General features: G+C 46.0%; 3 protein-coding genes across 3 annotated transcripts; 1 reads left to right on the top strand and 2 right to left on the bottom strand.

The window, feature by feature from the left end:
- Window positions 1–1,289: 1,289 nt before the first annotated feature.
- ACHE_10561S (uncharacterized protein) lies at window positions 1,290–2,609 on the top strand (the record flags this gene model as incomplete). The annotated part of the gene is made up of 1 exon (XM_043280642.1): window positions 1,290–2,609. One exon carries the CDS (start codon window positions 1,290–1,292, stop codon window positions 2,607–2,609), a length of 1,320 nt encoding a protein of 439 aa, XP_043131681.1.
- Window positions 2,610–2,689: 80 nt separating this feature from the next.
- ACHE_10562A (uncharacterized protein) lies at window positions 2,690–3,946 on the bottom strand (the record flags this gene model as incomplete). Its single annotated transcript, XM_043280653.1, has 1 exon — window positions 2,690–3,946. One exon carries the CDS (start codon window positions 3,944–3,946, stop codon window positions 2,690–2,692), a length of 1,257 nt encoding a protein of 418 aa, XP_043131682.1.
- Window positions 3,947–5,675: 1,729 nt separating this feature from the next.
- On the bottom strand, window positions 5,676–5,972 carry ACHE_10563A (uncharacterized protein; the record flags this gene model as incomplete). Its single annotated transcript, XM_043280664.1, has 1 exon — window positions 5,676–5,972. One exon carries the CDS (start codon window positions 5,970–5,972, stop codon window positions 5,676–5,678), a length of 297 nt encoding a protein of 98 aa, XP_043131683.1.
- Window positions 5,973–11,590: the final 5,618 nt, after the last annotated feature.

Consider the following 11,590-nt stretch of genomic DNA (forward strand, 5'->3'; position numbering starts at 1 on the left):
AGAGAAGATTGGTGAAGTGGAAGACTCTTATTTACCTGCTGACCGATAAGTTGGACGAGCAGGGTTGATGGCCGCCATGCCGAGTCACAGTAGTGGCGTGGTAATTGGAGAAGCATTTGTTAACGGGAAATAGGAGTTCGCTATATAGAATGGCTTGTTGGGGTTCGATATCAACTACATCAGCCCTAAGTATGGTATGACTCAGTTTCAACTACGCGGACCTGTACTTGATGTAGTACCGTTTAGGACAGTAGTCAGCTCTCTGATACGGCTTGCGGATTTGATATTGTATTTCTTCCGGGATATCCCATACTTGCGCCTGAGTTCAGTCGCGAGACCCCAGCTGGCGACTTTGTATTCTGTACCGTTTCCAAACTTCAAGTGCTGTGCTTGTATAAGTTTTGTACTGGTCAAGAACTTCTGAAGAGCGATGTGGAAGAAAGAGTCCAGTTACTTCTTACACGATAAGACCCCGTTCAAAGGACATGTTATCTAAGTAACGTTAGAGAATAATTCCAACAAAAAAAAAAACAAAATTAGCGAGCTAGTTTTCTCTTTTAAACACCCTGCCTTCCTTGTTTATCCTACTCCATCCGAGCCCGGTTCGTTTCTTCATCTGTCTGGTTCCAATAATTGCCTGTATTTCGTTTATTGGAGGTGGACAGCAGGAGTATCCCTCGAATCAGGATGTGCATTTCTTCTGAGATTTGTCGTCAGTATTTGCCCACTATAGAAATCCCATATGGTTCCAAAGCGTTTTTGACATGGTAGAATGGCATCTTGCCCTTCTTGGAATGACTTGTTCTATGGGGATATTGAACTTTTTTGGATAAGTAGTAGTAACTAGTAGTAGTTGACCAGATGTGAAGCGGGGTCTCGGATCGTAGCTCAAAGGGGAAATCGGGAGTCGACTATCCCGGACTAAACGAGGTCTATATGGAGATAACTAGTTTGACGAAGAGGTATACTGCCTAACGAACGTATGTGCGCATACGCAGCTGATTGAGTGCTTAATCTACTATATGTGTGCGCACGTCTATAAGAATCTCCTGACCTCGCTACTCGGGCCAACCATTTATCCGTTGATTTTTTTTTATGAAGATGCACCGCCATCCACATGATGCACGTGATCCGGGTAAGTTGGCCATCACCAACCAGCACCTGTGATCGTACCGGACATACCATCCAGGCTCCGCAATATGTAGCCTCTAGTGGGCTGTGTCAGCCCAAATTCTTAACTTTCATATCAAGACAAGCGTCTTTCACAACCTGTCATCTGCACATGAGCAATGACACTGCAAGCCATCATCGCGCAGGGAAATTTCCCGAGTCTTTCAGATACCGAAGCGGTTAATCTGTTTGGGTCAGCCTTTCGGTCAGAACTCGAGCGTTTGAGAAACGCAGAACCAACAGTGGAATCAGGGACTGAAAAGCCTGCTGGGAGTCTGAAGAATGGAGAAACGCCGTCGCGGCGGCTTTTCCAGACAGACTATGCAGAGGTAAATCGAACACTTGTGAATATATTAGCGCTGAAGTGGATTTTGGCGGAGGATTATGCCTCGTTCACCGCATGTCAGCGCGATCCGGGGAAGCTCAGCGAGGACTCGTTCCGGCGTTTGTGCGAGTTTTTCAAAAGCTATAAGGATATATATACGCTGCTGGTTGCGGTTGTGACGGATGATTTGGGGAAGGATCCACAACTTGCCAATGAATTGGAAAAGACAAGAAACGGCCCTACCACGACTGTCAAGATGGTAAATCACTCAGAATTTCTCTACGAAGCAGCCAAAGCGGGGATGATTCCCGCTTTAGAGAGTGTTCCGGTATCTGGGCGGGAAACTATCCTCCGCAGTATGGAGATCGAAGTATACCTCAACATATCCCAACTGGTACAAGGAGAGAATGTGCCAGCTAGTTTATCAATTCTCCGCAATATTCAAGATGGCAAGAATGGGTTTCATATGAGAGCTATGGTGACAATACTAGATGTTGCAGGCGCTGCTGCCCACAGCAATGCCCGAGGGTGTCTGGTGATGACGGAAAGTGTCTACCAAGGATACATGACAGCCATAGAGGCTCTGGAGAAACTCGTTTTAAGAGAGATACCAAGCGAGCGTGCATGTTACGACCAGGTCCTTTCCAAGCGGGCCAGAAATCTGCATCTGAAGGGATACGACCTTTTATCGACGAACAATGCAGAGGAACGGGCGCTTCTTCGAATTTTCTGCATGGGCCGTGTGGACAACAAACAATCAGCAAATCTTTTCAATAAAGCTTTTGCAAAGCTATCGACAACTGAGAACAGCAGTCTAGTCAATGCATTAAACGTGGACGGCCTAGAGGATGGCATTGCGATTTTGCCGTATTATGCGCCTGGGTTGATAGCTGAAGTCCTTCGGGGAGCTCAAAAGAAAGAAGAACCCGCTATCATCGAAGCATTGTCAGCTTTCATGAGGTTTTTGGCAAGAGTTATGGAATACGAGTCGGAGACAGGTGACCCTAGGGTTATTGAAAGAGACCTGTCGTTTGTTCAGGATGTCATAAAGAGCAACGGCTTCAAAAATGACCCGTATGTCCTCGACAATGTCCAGCTCCCGTGGAGCCAGTAATTACGATTGCGGAAACTATGGATCCATGATTATTATTTGATGATGACAGCACTCTATTTATTGCAATGAGGAAGTTTGAGTTACAAACACATAGATAATGAACGACGCGACTGTTTGCGAGTAGCCTGAGTCGCCTTATTCATCAATTCGTTCTTCACTCCCACCGCATCCCATCCAAAGTTCCCCTTATCCACGTTCTCCTGGGCCAGTTTTAGCCATTCCTCCCAGAATCCAGTGTTCGGGGCTGCACCACCGCGCTTGACCCATTCCACGCTGCGCGTTTCCTTGATCGCATACCAAAGGGTTTGAGTGTAGCTGGCATTCGTATCGAGGGTGCGATCAAACTTTGCATTATACTTCTTTTGGTAGAGACTCATGTCCCACGTCTTCTCATCTCCCATGACGAACGGAATTACCCAGTACATCATGTTGAGGATGATATACGCCATACCAATAGCCGTCTGCATGGTCCATCCGCAGTTGGTGAAGAAGATGATTGATGCCATAAGCAGAACGGTACTGATTCCCAGCATCACTTGAAGCGCGCCATCTTCAAACATGTATCGGCAGGTATCAGCGCAGGTGTACAGTTCTCGGGTGACCTCCTCATCACAATGGACCACAACAAAAGCGCCTGTCCGGGTTTTGATGACGATGTCGCCGGGTGGAACGACATTACTTGTTGGTCGCGAAGATAAAGTGGGGTGCCATGTGTTGGCCCAACACGCAATACTTGTAGACGCGGACATGGTGGCTATCGCGATCATAGCTACGCCGTCGTGGATGAGTGCTGCCCAGATGAACAGTCCGATCGTCATCAGTATCGACGCAACGGTGACAATGGTTAAAGTGCTGAATGGCTGGAAAGGATTATCGATAATGATTTCGTTCGGTGTTTTGTCTTTCTTATCTTTCTTGTCTTTTTTGTATATTTGTCCCTGCTCTGCCATGGCCACTCCTGCCATTACCAGACTCTGAGTCGCATTTCGACACAGTGTATTGTCCGGCCGTTTTGTGATCTCATACCTCCGAAACTCATACTGCTCCAAGTCCTGTATCTTATGGATAACATCAGCAAAGAAGTTCAACTCCGTGACCTTCGTTCCGGAGTGGACACCAAAGATCTCAACATCCTTGACTGGCGGTAGTCGCTCGGGTCGCTTAGTTTTGAGCAGAGTCTGAGGAGCGGGAATCAAGCGAGGGATCCAACTGAGACGCGAGGCTGTGATAAGCTGAGTATGCCGCTCGATGGTCGATTCACCGATGACAGCCACCAAACTGACAATGTCGAATTTCCAGCCATCGGGTTTGCTCCGTTCGGATGGGAACCAGGCCATTTTGCTAAAGAATTAACCATGACTCGGAAGAATTAAAGAGATTAAACTTTCGTTCTCACTCGAAATTTATTTCAGCATCATCCTCAGCCTCAGCCTGATGATCTCCGCTTCGGCGGGTTTAGCGTCAATGCACGAAGATAGCGAACAGCTTGGCCATTCTGCACGGAGGACTGAACTCGAGAGGGTCCGCAGACGAACACACTATTAGGATCCAATGATAGCGCACCGCAAAATAGCTGGCTCAGATGGAGCTGAAATCACATTAATACATACTCCGTACTCTTGGGTGACGCTGAATTACTAGAAGCGGTAAAAATTTTCCTGTTTAGGTTTAGCGTGCCATTACAAGCACGCTCACCATATTGCGTTGTAAACCTGGTCCGCTTTTCTCATTTATGTCTAAAGAAAAGACATCATTCCCGAAACAAAGAGATGTTGGTTGTCGCACACCAATTGGGACAGAAGCGGCTTGCATCTTTTGCTTGTGCTTTCAAGTACAACACTCCATTGGCTGAGAAAGTTTCCAACGTCGCATGACGATGATGCACACGGTTGTCGGGTATTGATGGCTAAACTGAATTCTCTTTATGATTTGCTCTTCTCCCACGTCAATAAACCATGTCTAATGATTGTTATTTGGCATAAGGTGCAAATATTCTCAGTGTCTCACTGGGACTCTGGTCAGCACACAACGTTGAAATTTTCTACAGTCAAAGTGATTCATAATTTCTAGTGGCTAGTTAGTTATTATTAACTATTATTATTATTATTTAATCAAGTTTATTGTCCATACCGAGCCCTAGAGCTATGACAGACCACGATTCGTGGACTCGAGGTCAGTGGCTATTCTACAGTCTCTTGTCCCCATAGGTTCCTGAGGCGTTAGCCCCCTTCTATCATCTTTCTGATCCTTTTCCTCGCCCCAGACCGCCTCTATGCGCAGGGCTTTTGAGCACAGTGCTCTCCTTGTGTTTTGGAGCAAGATGGGTGTGGCCTAGGCTGACTCTCAGCCTTGGGCTACCCTCCCTGCTACCCCTCTCCTGTTCTAACTGCTTCCTCCAATGCTTCCAGTCCCCGTTCCTCGTCTTTCCGGGCTCTTTCTACCGCTCGTTGTAGATGTCCCTGAGGTACAGCTACACTGGTGTTGGCTAGGAATTGAGCAGCGCCCTGGTCGCTTTGGGCTCGCCTAGAAGTCGTCCTTGTGGATATTCTTCTGCAGTAGTGGGTCTCATGACTCCGTCCGTCTCCAAGTCCTTGTAGAACTTGTTCCGTTGGTGTTGCCATTTCCGGCATTCAAAGAAAAGATGGTGTATTGTTTCCCTTGATAAACCACAACCTTTACAGGTTGCATCTTCTTGGGCCTGGATCCGATGTAGGTGTGCTCCAATGGCTGCATGTCCTGACTTCAGTTAAAAATAGCGGCTTGCCAGGTGCTTGGGAGCTATTGCAGCTGCTGGGTTGAGCCGCCAGTTTTTCTGCGGCCTGTAGATTCGTTGACCTTGTTGAGATCGCTGGTCGAGCTCCTTAGTGAGCCATCTCTGCCTCTGTGTTGTAATGGCTTCTGTTCGGGCTCTACAGGCAAAGGCCAGTGATTAGTTATTATGTATTAGGAAGCTAGGCTGCAGCAGACAAGTATAGTAGACAGAATAGTATAGCGCTAATGAATAGTGTGTTTAATGATACACAGTCACTCAGCCGCCTACCTTAATGCTTGGACCCTTTCTGGCTTTTAATTCCTTTCAGGCAGGTGTGAGTAAGCGATGGGACTGTCCACATATTCCTCAAGTAGGTCATCAGCTGGCCAAACAACCTTTCCAGACCTCTTCCCACCCCGAGGAGTTCCATCAGCTTTCTCCGGAGTGTGCGTTGCCTCATTAAGAGTGAAGTTCTCCTTGCCATTGGTATACCCATGTGATGCTACATGGAATTGCCGTTGCACTTGATTGTCTGCTTTGAAGGCGAAGGTGCCATGCCAGCCCTTTGGGTCTTTGGCATGCTTGCCGTCGATGGTGGTAGTATCATGCATGTCAGATCTAATACACGGTCTAATTAGCACCAATGACTTTACATATAGTATGTATGGTTTGGGATTTTCAGTGCGTGTGCGTCAAGGCTCACAGTAACATGAGAGAATAATGATGAGGACTAACCAAATGAGGATTGCTTTGGGAGCCAACTGTTAGTCTCAAGCTGTTAAATAAGCCAGGGCTACTAATGCCTTCTTTCGATCTGCATTGATCATGTTGCCGGCATAGAAAAAGTATCTGACAAAATTCGCAGCATCCATGGTTTGAGAATGAAGTAATGAGTTATATGTAATAATATTTTCGCTTCAGCACGTATTCAAAATTTTTGAATTTGACTGTAAAGATGATGTTCTGAAGAGAGGGCCATTGCCCTCTTCTTTATATGCCATTTTACCTTTAAAAGTGGGGGAAAATATGGGCGCCTGTCACCGCAAGCTCGTTGGCTGCATGAAGTTGAACATGATAGGGTGACATTGTTGCGGTTAGCGATCTTTGTATAGACCTGTACAGCGAGCCATCCCTGTGGCACTTGCCCGAATGAGTTTGGCATGGGCGGCTCTGTTATGCATCATAAGCCTGTTAAAAACAACTCCTTCCACCATCGCTCAGTCTGCTTAGCATGGCGCGCTATTCTAGGATAAAGGTAGCCGCTCATCCCATCATCCCCCTTTTTTTATCCCCCAGACCCCTCCAATTCTTGACATCATTGTCACGCCCACCATCTATTTACCGCTCGCTGAAGCTTGAGTCTTGTGGATTGTTCACGCGACCGAGCACCATCCGTTCTTATTCATCAGAAGCAATGTCGCGCGGCGAAGAATAGTACGACTGGATTGATGGTGTAGAGTCACTTGAAAAATACAGGCCCGGCGGCTATCATCCTGTCATGATTGGTGACATGCTACATGGGCGCTACCGCATTGTGGACAAGCTGGGTTTTGGTGGCTATTCCACCATTTGGCTCGCCCAGGACACTCACTTGGAGCGGTATATTGCTATCAAAGTCGGCATAGCGGACGCGCTTCCTCGTGAAACAAAGATACTCCGAGCCCTTTCATCTTTGTCCATACATCCAGGGCGAAAATCAATTTCATTCCCCATAGATGAATTCAAGCTGTATGGTCCCAGTGGGACACATCCATGCTATACAATGGCTCTCGCACGGTGCAATCTCAGAGAGATTTCTTTCAGCCGCCTCTTTCCTCTTGAGGTTGCGCGAGCCCTGTCAGGTGGCCTTACTCTGGCTATTGCATATACTCATTCACAAGGTTATATTCATGGAGGTCTGTCATCTCAATTTTTATGGCCTTCGTCACCTCAACTAATTTTTTTTCTCTTTTAGATGTCCATCTCCGTAACGTTTTGGTCAAGCTCTCATCAAGTATTGATGTTGACTAATTTAATTGTTTCTCCTTGATTGTACTTGCAATCTTTTTTGTTTTCTTTTATTTGTGGAACGCCGCAGGCCACTTGCTCCAGCTCAAGAGGATGGACCCATCATTCAGAAAAAGTTATCCCTGATCATGGCTATGGTTAGGCGGTCGCATGGCTTAATAGGCGCCGTTTCTGGCGCTCCGCTAACTGTCACAACTATACTCTTTAACTCTTTAACTAGTTATGGTCTCTTTTAAAATGCGCAAGCGAGCTGTTACCTGCTTCAGTACATATAAAAGGTGCAACTACTAGCCAATATCTGCTCCAACATAGGTTTTCATTGGACTATTTCATCTTCAACGACTAACTTTCGTCATTTTGGATTCACTTCCGCCATTTGTCTCTTCAATATGTCTTTCACGGAAGAGAGAGACACTGATCGAAAGGTGGCCTCCGGGCCGCAGATATGTTAACACCCTTTACTCAGATCCCAATTTCTCAGCATCCTATCCAGAATGTGTCAACGAGAAAATCAACACCGGAAACGTTATCTTCAACTGGGGGGCGTGAAGATAGCAAAGATATTCCCCGGAGTTGTCAAATTCGGATCCCATGTTACGATCAGCGAGGCGAAAAATATGATGTTTGTCCAAAAAATACAGAAAATGTACCTGTGCCAAAAGTGTTTGCCTATAGCATTGGTTACCTTCTAGTTTCTGACTCTTCTGCACTTAACCAACAACCCAGTATACGTACTCGGTTGGCCTTGTTTCTCTATTCGTTACCTTTACTGTTTCGAATTGTTGATTATCTTACGGAGCCTGGAGGGGGCGATATACCCATCGACGCATACGACTTACTGAATCGGACCTGGAGGGGCATTGAACATACGGCTATTTGGAAGACACTTAGGGTAAGTGTCCTGACTCGAAATACAACTAACTAGAACCCTAGGTACGATACGAGAGAAGCCAGGTTGTGACAGTACCTTAAGAGCAAGATTTGGATGTTGGATGTACAAAATGTATCTGCTTTTTGGTTTTTCTTTTATTATACCCTTTGGAAATAGATCTCACGCAATTTATCACAAGAAAATCACATTCAATTCAAATAAAAAAAATGCGTCCATAATCCTGGACAGAGTTCATCAAAGACAACATTCATCTCAATGCCTGTGTCTGCACATCTGGCTTGTACCTCTTCTCGTTCCTGCAGGCAGGACGTTTGATCCTTATTATCCATTATTCGAACAGTTATGCGTTTGATGTGGGGTGTGTGAGATTCCAAATCATTCAGTAGGTATTGAATGATATCCAGGAGCTGCTTCTGGCTCCACCATGGATTGGATCCAAGCTCAGAAAATCCCAATGAAGACATAGCTCTTGCAGTGTGTTGGGTAAGAGTTCTCCTACTTGATCAGCTGCCTCTGGATCTAATCCCAGAAGTAGTGTGATAGGTACTTCAACTGAAGAAAGTTTGGAGAATTGTTTCAGGAACCTATAAAATGGTTCTCTCAGTGAAGGGTCTTCAGTATAGTCAAAGTAATAATATCCATCCATAAATGGGTAGTATTCCAGTGCAAGTGACAGTTTCTCAACAGTATCACTGACTGAGCTCAACCCTTCTAATATGGCTGGGCCATTCTGCAGAGCACATTGCTCATGCCATCTATAGGCCATTCCCAGATGGAGAGTCCTCAAAGAAGTGGTCTTGGATAGCAGGGTTGAAACATCTGCTTCATCAATAATTGTTCGAGGAAGAAGAAAGCGTGTGCAGCTGGTGAAGTTTGGGCTGTTGCCCATTTGGGTTGACATTGATCACACCTTCTGTGCTTTGAAGCCAAATAGACAGGGACTGAATGGATGGCAGATAAAACCAAGCCATGAATTGTTCTGAGTCGCAGGTGGGATAGCCAGGAACATCATTAAAATCTCCAATTTCTTCAAGAAGCTCAGACTGTCGGACATTTCCTCCGTAATCCACCATTATAAAAGAATCGAAAGCTGACAGCGACCCTCCTTCTAAAGGGGCAGAGAAAAGGGCATGTCTCAGCATCAAGCCTGGAAGCCCTAACATCCAGACAAATGAATAATCAAGTTGAAGCGACTTGAGCTTATGAAGTTGGGAGAGAATAATGGTGACAAAGGCATATGGGTTACCATCTTGCAAAGCCTTGTTCCATTTTTCTGCGTTAGGGAATTTTGCCTTGTTAACAATAGCTTGAGCTTGTTCGACAACATCACTATATTCCAACTGTTTTGCACTCCAGTCCATCTCATGCCATGTCATAAGGCCTACCCGGGGAACATAGGATTTTAACATGCTGGATTTCGTTATGCTGCAGAATGGTGTGTAGCAACCGAAGAACGCTTTGCATGGGAACTACGTCCCATGTTCATGTGATGTTACGGAAGATCAAGGGTTTCACCAAAGCATGGAGGCCTTTGGATACATAAGAGACTGACAGAAGGTCTTCTATTGGAAGGCCGTCTAGTATACACATCCAACAATTACTGGACATGTAGGGCAGCAAATGTGACAAGCTGGCTTGTCTTAGCTTTGCCTTGAAATCATCAGTTCAGGATCACTCACCTTGGTTCTTGAGATTGTTCTGGCATACTGTCTATTTACATGTGGCTGGTTGGATAGGCAGCCTGACTACTTCGTGATTGAGAGATCAGAAACCAAAAAGGGGAGTAGCGAAGTGAGAAGGATAATATGGAGGATCAATTGTAAAAAGTATCTGTACTAAAATTATATGGGCACTGGGGCGATGATAAAGTGAATGAAATATGGTGAAAATCTGGTGGAAGTTGAAGTGGGACAGAGGACGCTATTCCATTTGGCGCATGCAAAATTTTCTTCATTTCTTCGCGCATTTTCGCGCTAAATACACACATGTCTACTCCAACCTATTGAATGCACTCTACTTGCCGGATTATACTCTTTTTGGAATTTGTGAAGCTTTTAAATTTACCGCGGGATATCATATATATAGATTTCTTGGACGGTTAGTTTGCTCACTTCTCGGACAAGGTCATTTTCCAGATGAACCGAAGCACAGCTCAAATACTGCATTTAACACTCTGTGACGGCTCAGCTCAGCGCCTTCATCGGCAAACACCATCATCATAAGTTTTTGAAGCATCGACGGCAAGTGTTTTCTGCGCTTGCATTGATTTAGTGCCCCTCGATCATGAAGTTTTTGCAACACTGAAGAGAATTCCATGGCGTCGTAAATTAGGGGCAGCGGAGGAGAAATGTAGGAAGTTATAGGATAGCTTTGGAGGCTCGGATCAAGGCCCTATTAAGTAGCAGTTCCACCATCTCTATACTGCCTTGGTTTGCAGCCATTTGGGGTGGTGAGGGTCGCGGACGTCCGGCTCTATATGGACAGCCGCCATATTCAAGCGAAAGTTGAACGGCTCCCTTGTGACCGTTACCTATTGCTAGAGCCAGTGGTGTAGCCATCACTGGGCTATCCCGTTGGAAGGATCGTGAGCCTCAAGGCCTTGTATCTCCATGGATGCCTCTTTCAAGGATATGTCGCACGATATCAACAAGCCATTCAGCGGCTGCCTCCAGAAGTAATTCATGATCGACTTGGTTGGCACCGGACGTTTATACCTCAACATTGATATGTTTGAGCACCAGTTCTGTCATCGCTGTGCCCTTCTTATGAGCCATATCACGCAAGACCCCTAGTGAATATCCTCGATGAACGCCATGAGTAAGAGGATCAGGGCGAGCTTCGTTATCGATAAGGAGTTGAAGATTTTCTGGATCGCGAGCGAGGGTTAGAAGACTAACATCAGTGTCGTTCAGGTCTGCCCCAGCACTGAGCAAGAACCGGATTATCTCCGTGTGTTCAGGCTGTAGCGCTTTAACCAAGGTGGGTGTGCCCCATTCCTAGCATTAATTGTCTCCGCGAAACGTTTTGCAAAGAGTTGAACCACTTCAAAATGTCCACCTCTTGCTGCCCTTTGCATAACCAATGCCAGGCATTCCTCGTTCAACTCTACGGTAGAAGGTCCATCCCTGCGCCATCAGACATTGCAGTAGCGATCCCGAGCAGTGAGACGACGCCAGAGTCTAAGTATTATCACGCTTTTTGTCCGGAGATGTCGCAAACTCTGTAAATATCCCAATGCCTCATGGTTCCCAAAGGCCCATGCTACAATCAGAGGGGCCCAATCTTTATAAAGCTCAGAGTCTATTGCAACTCCCTCCATAAATGCCTTTC

Source organism: Aspergillus chevalieri, chromosome 1 (assembly GCF_016861735.1).
Source record: "Aspergillus chevalieri M1 DNA, chromosome 1, nearly complete sequence".
Classification (NCBI taxonomy): domain Eukaryota; kingdom Fungi; phylum Ascomycota; class Eurotiomycetes; order Eurotiales; family Aspergillaceae; genus Aspergillus; species Aspergillus chevalieri.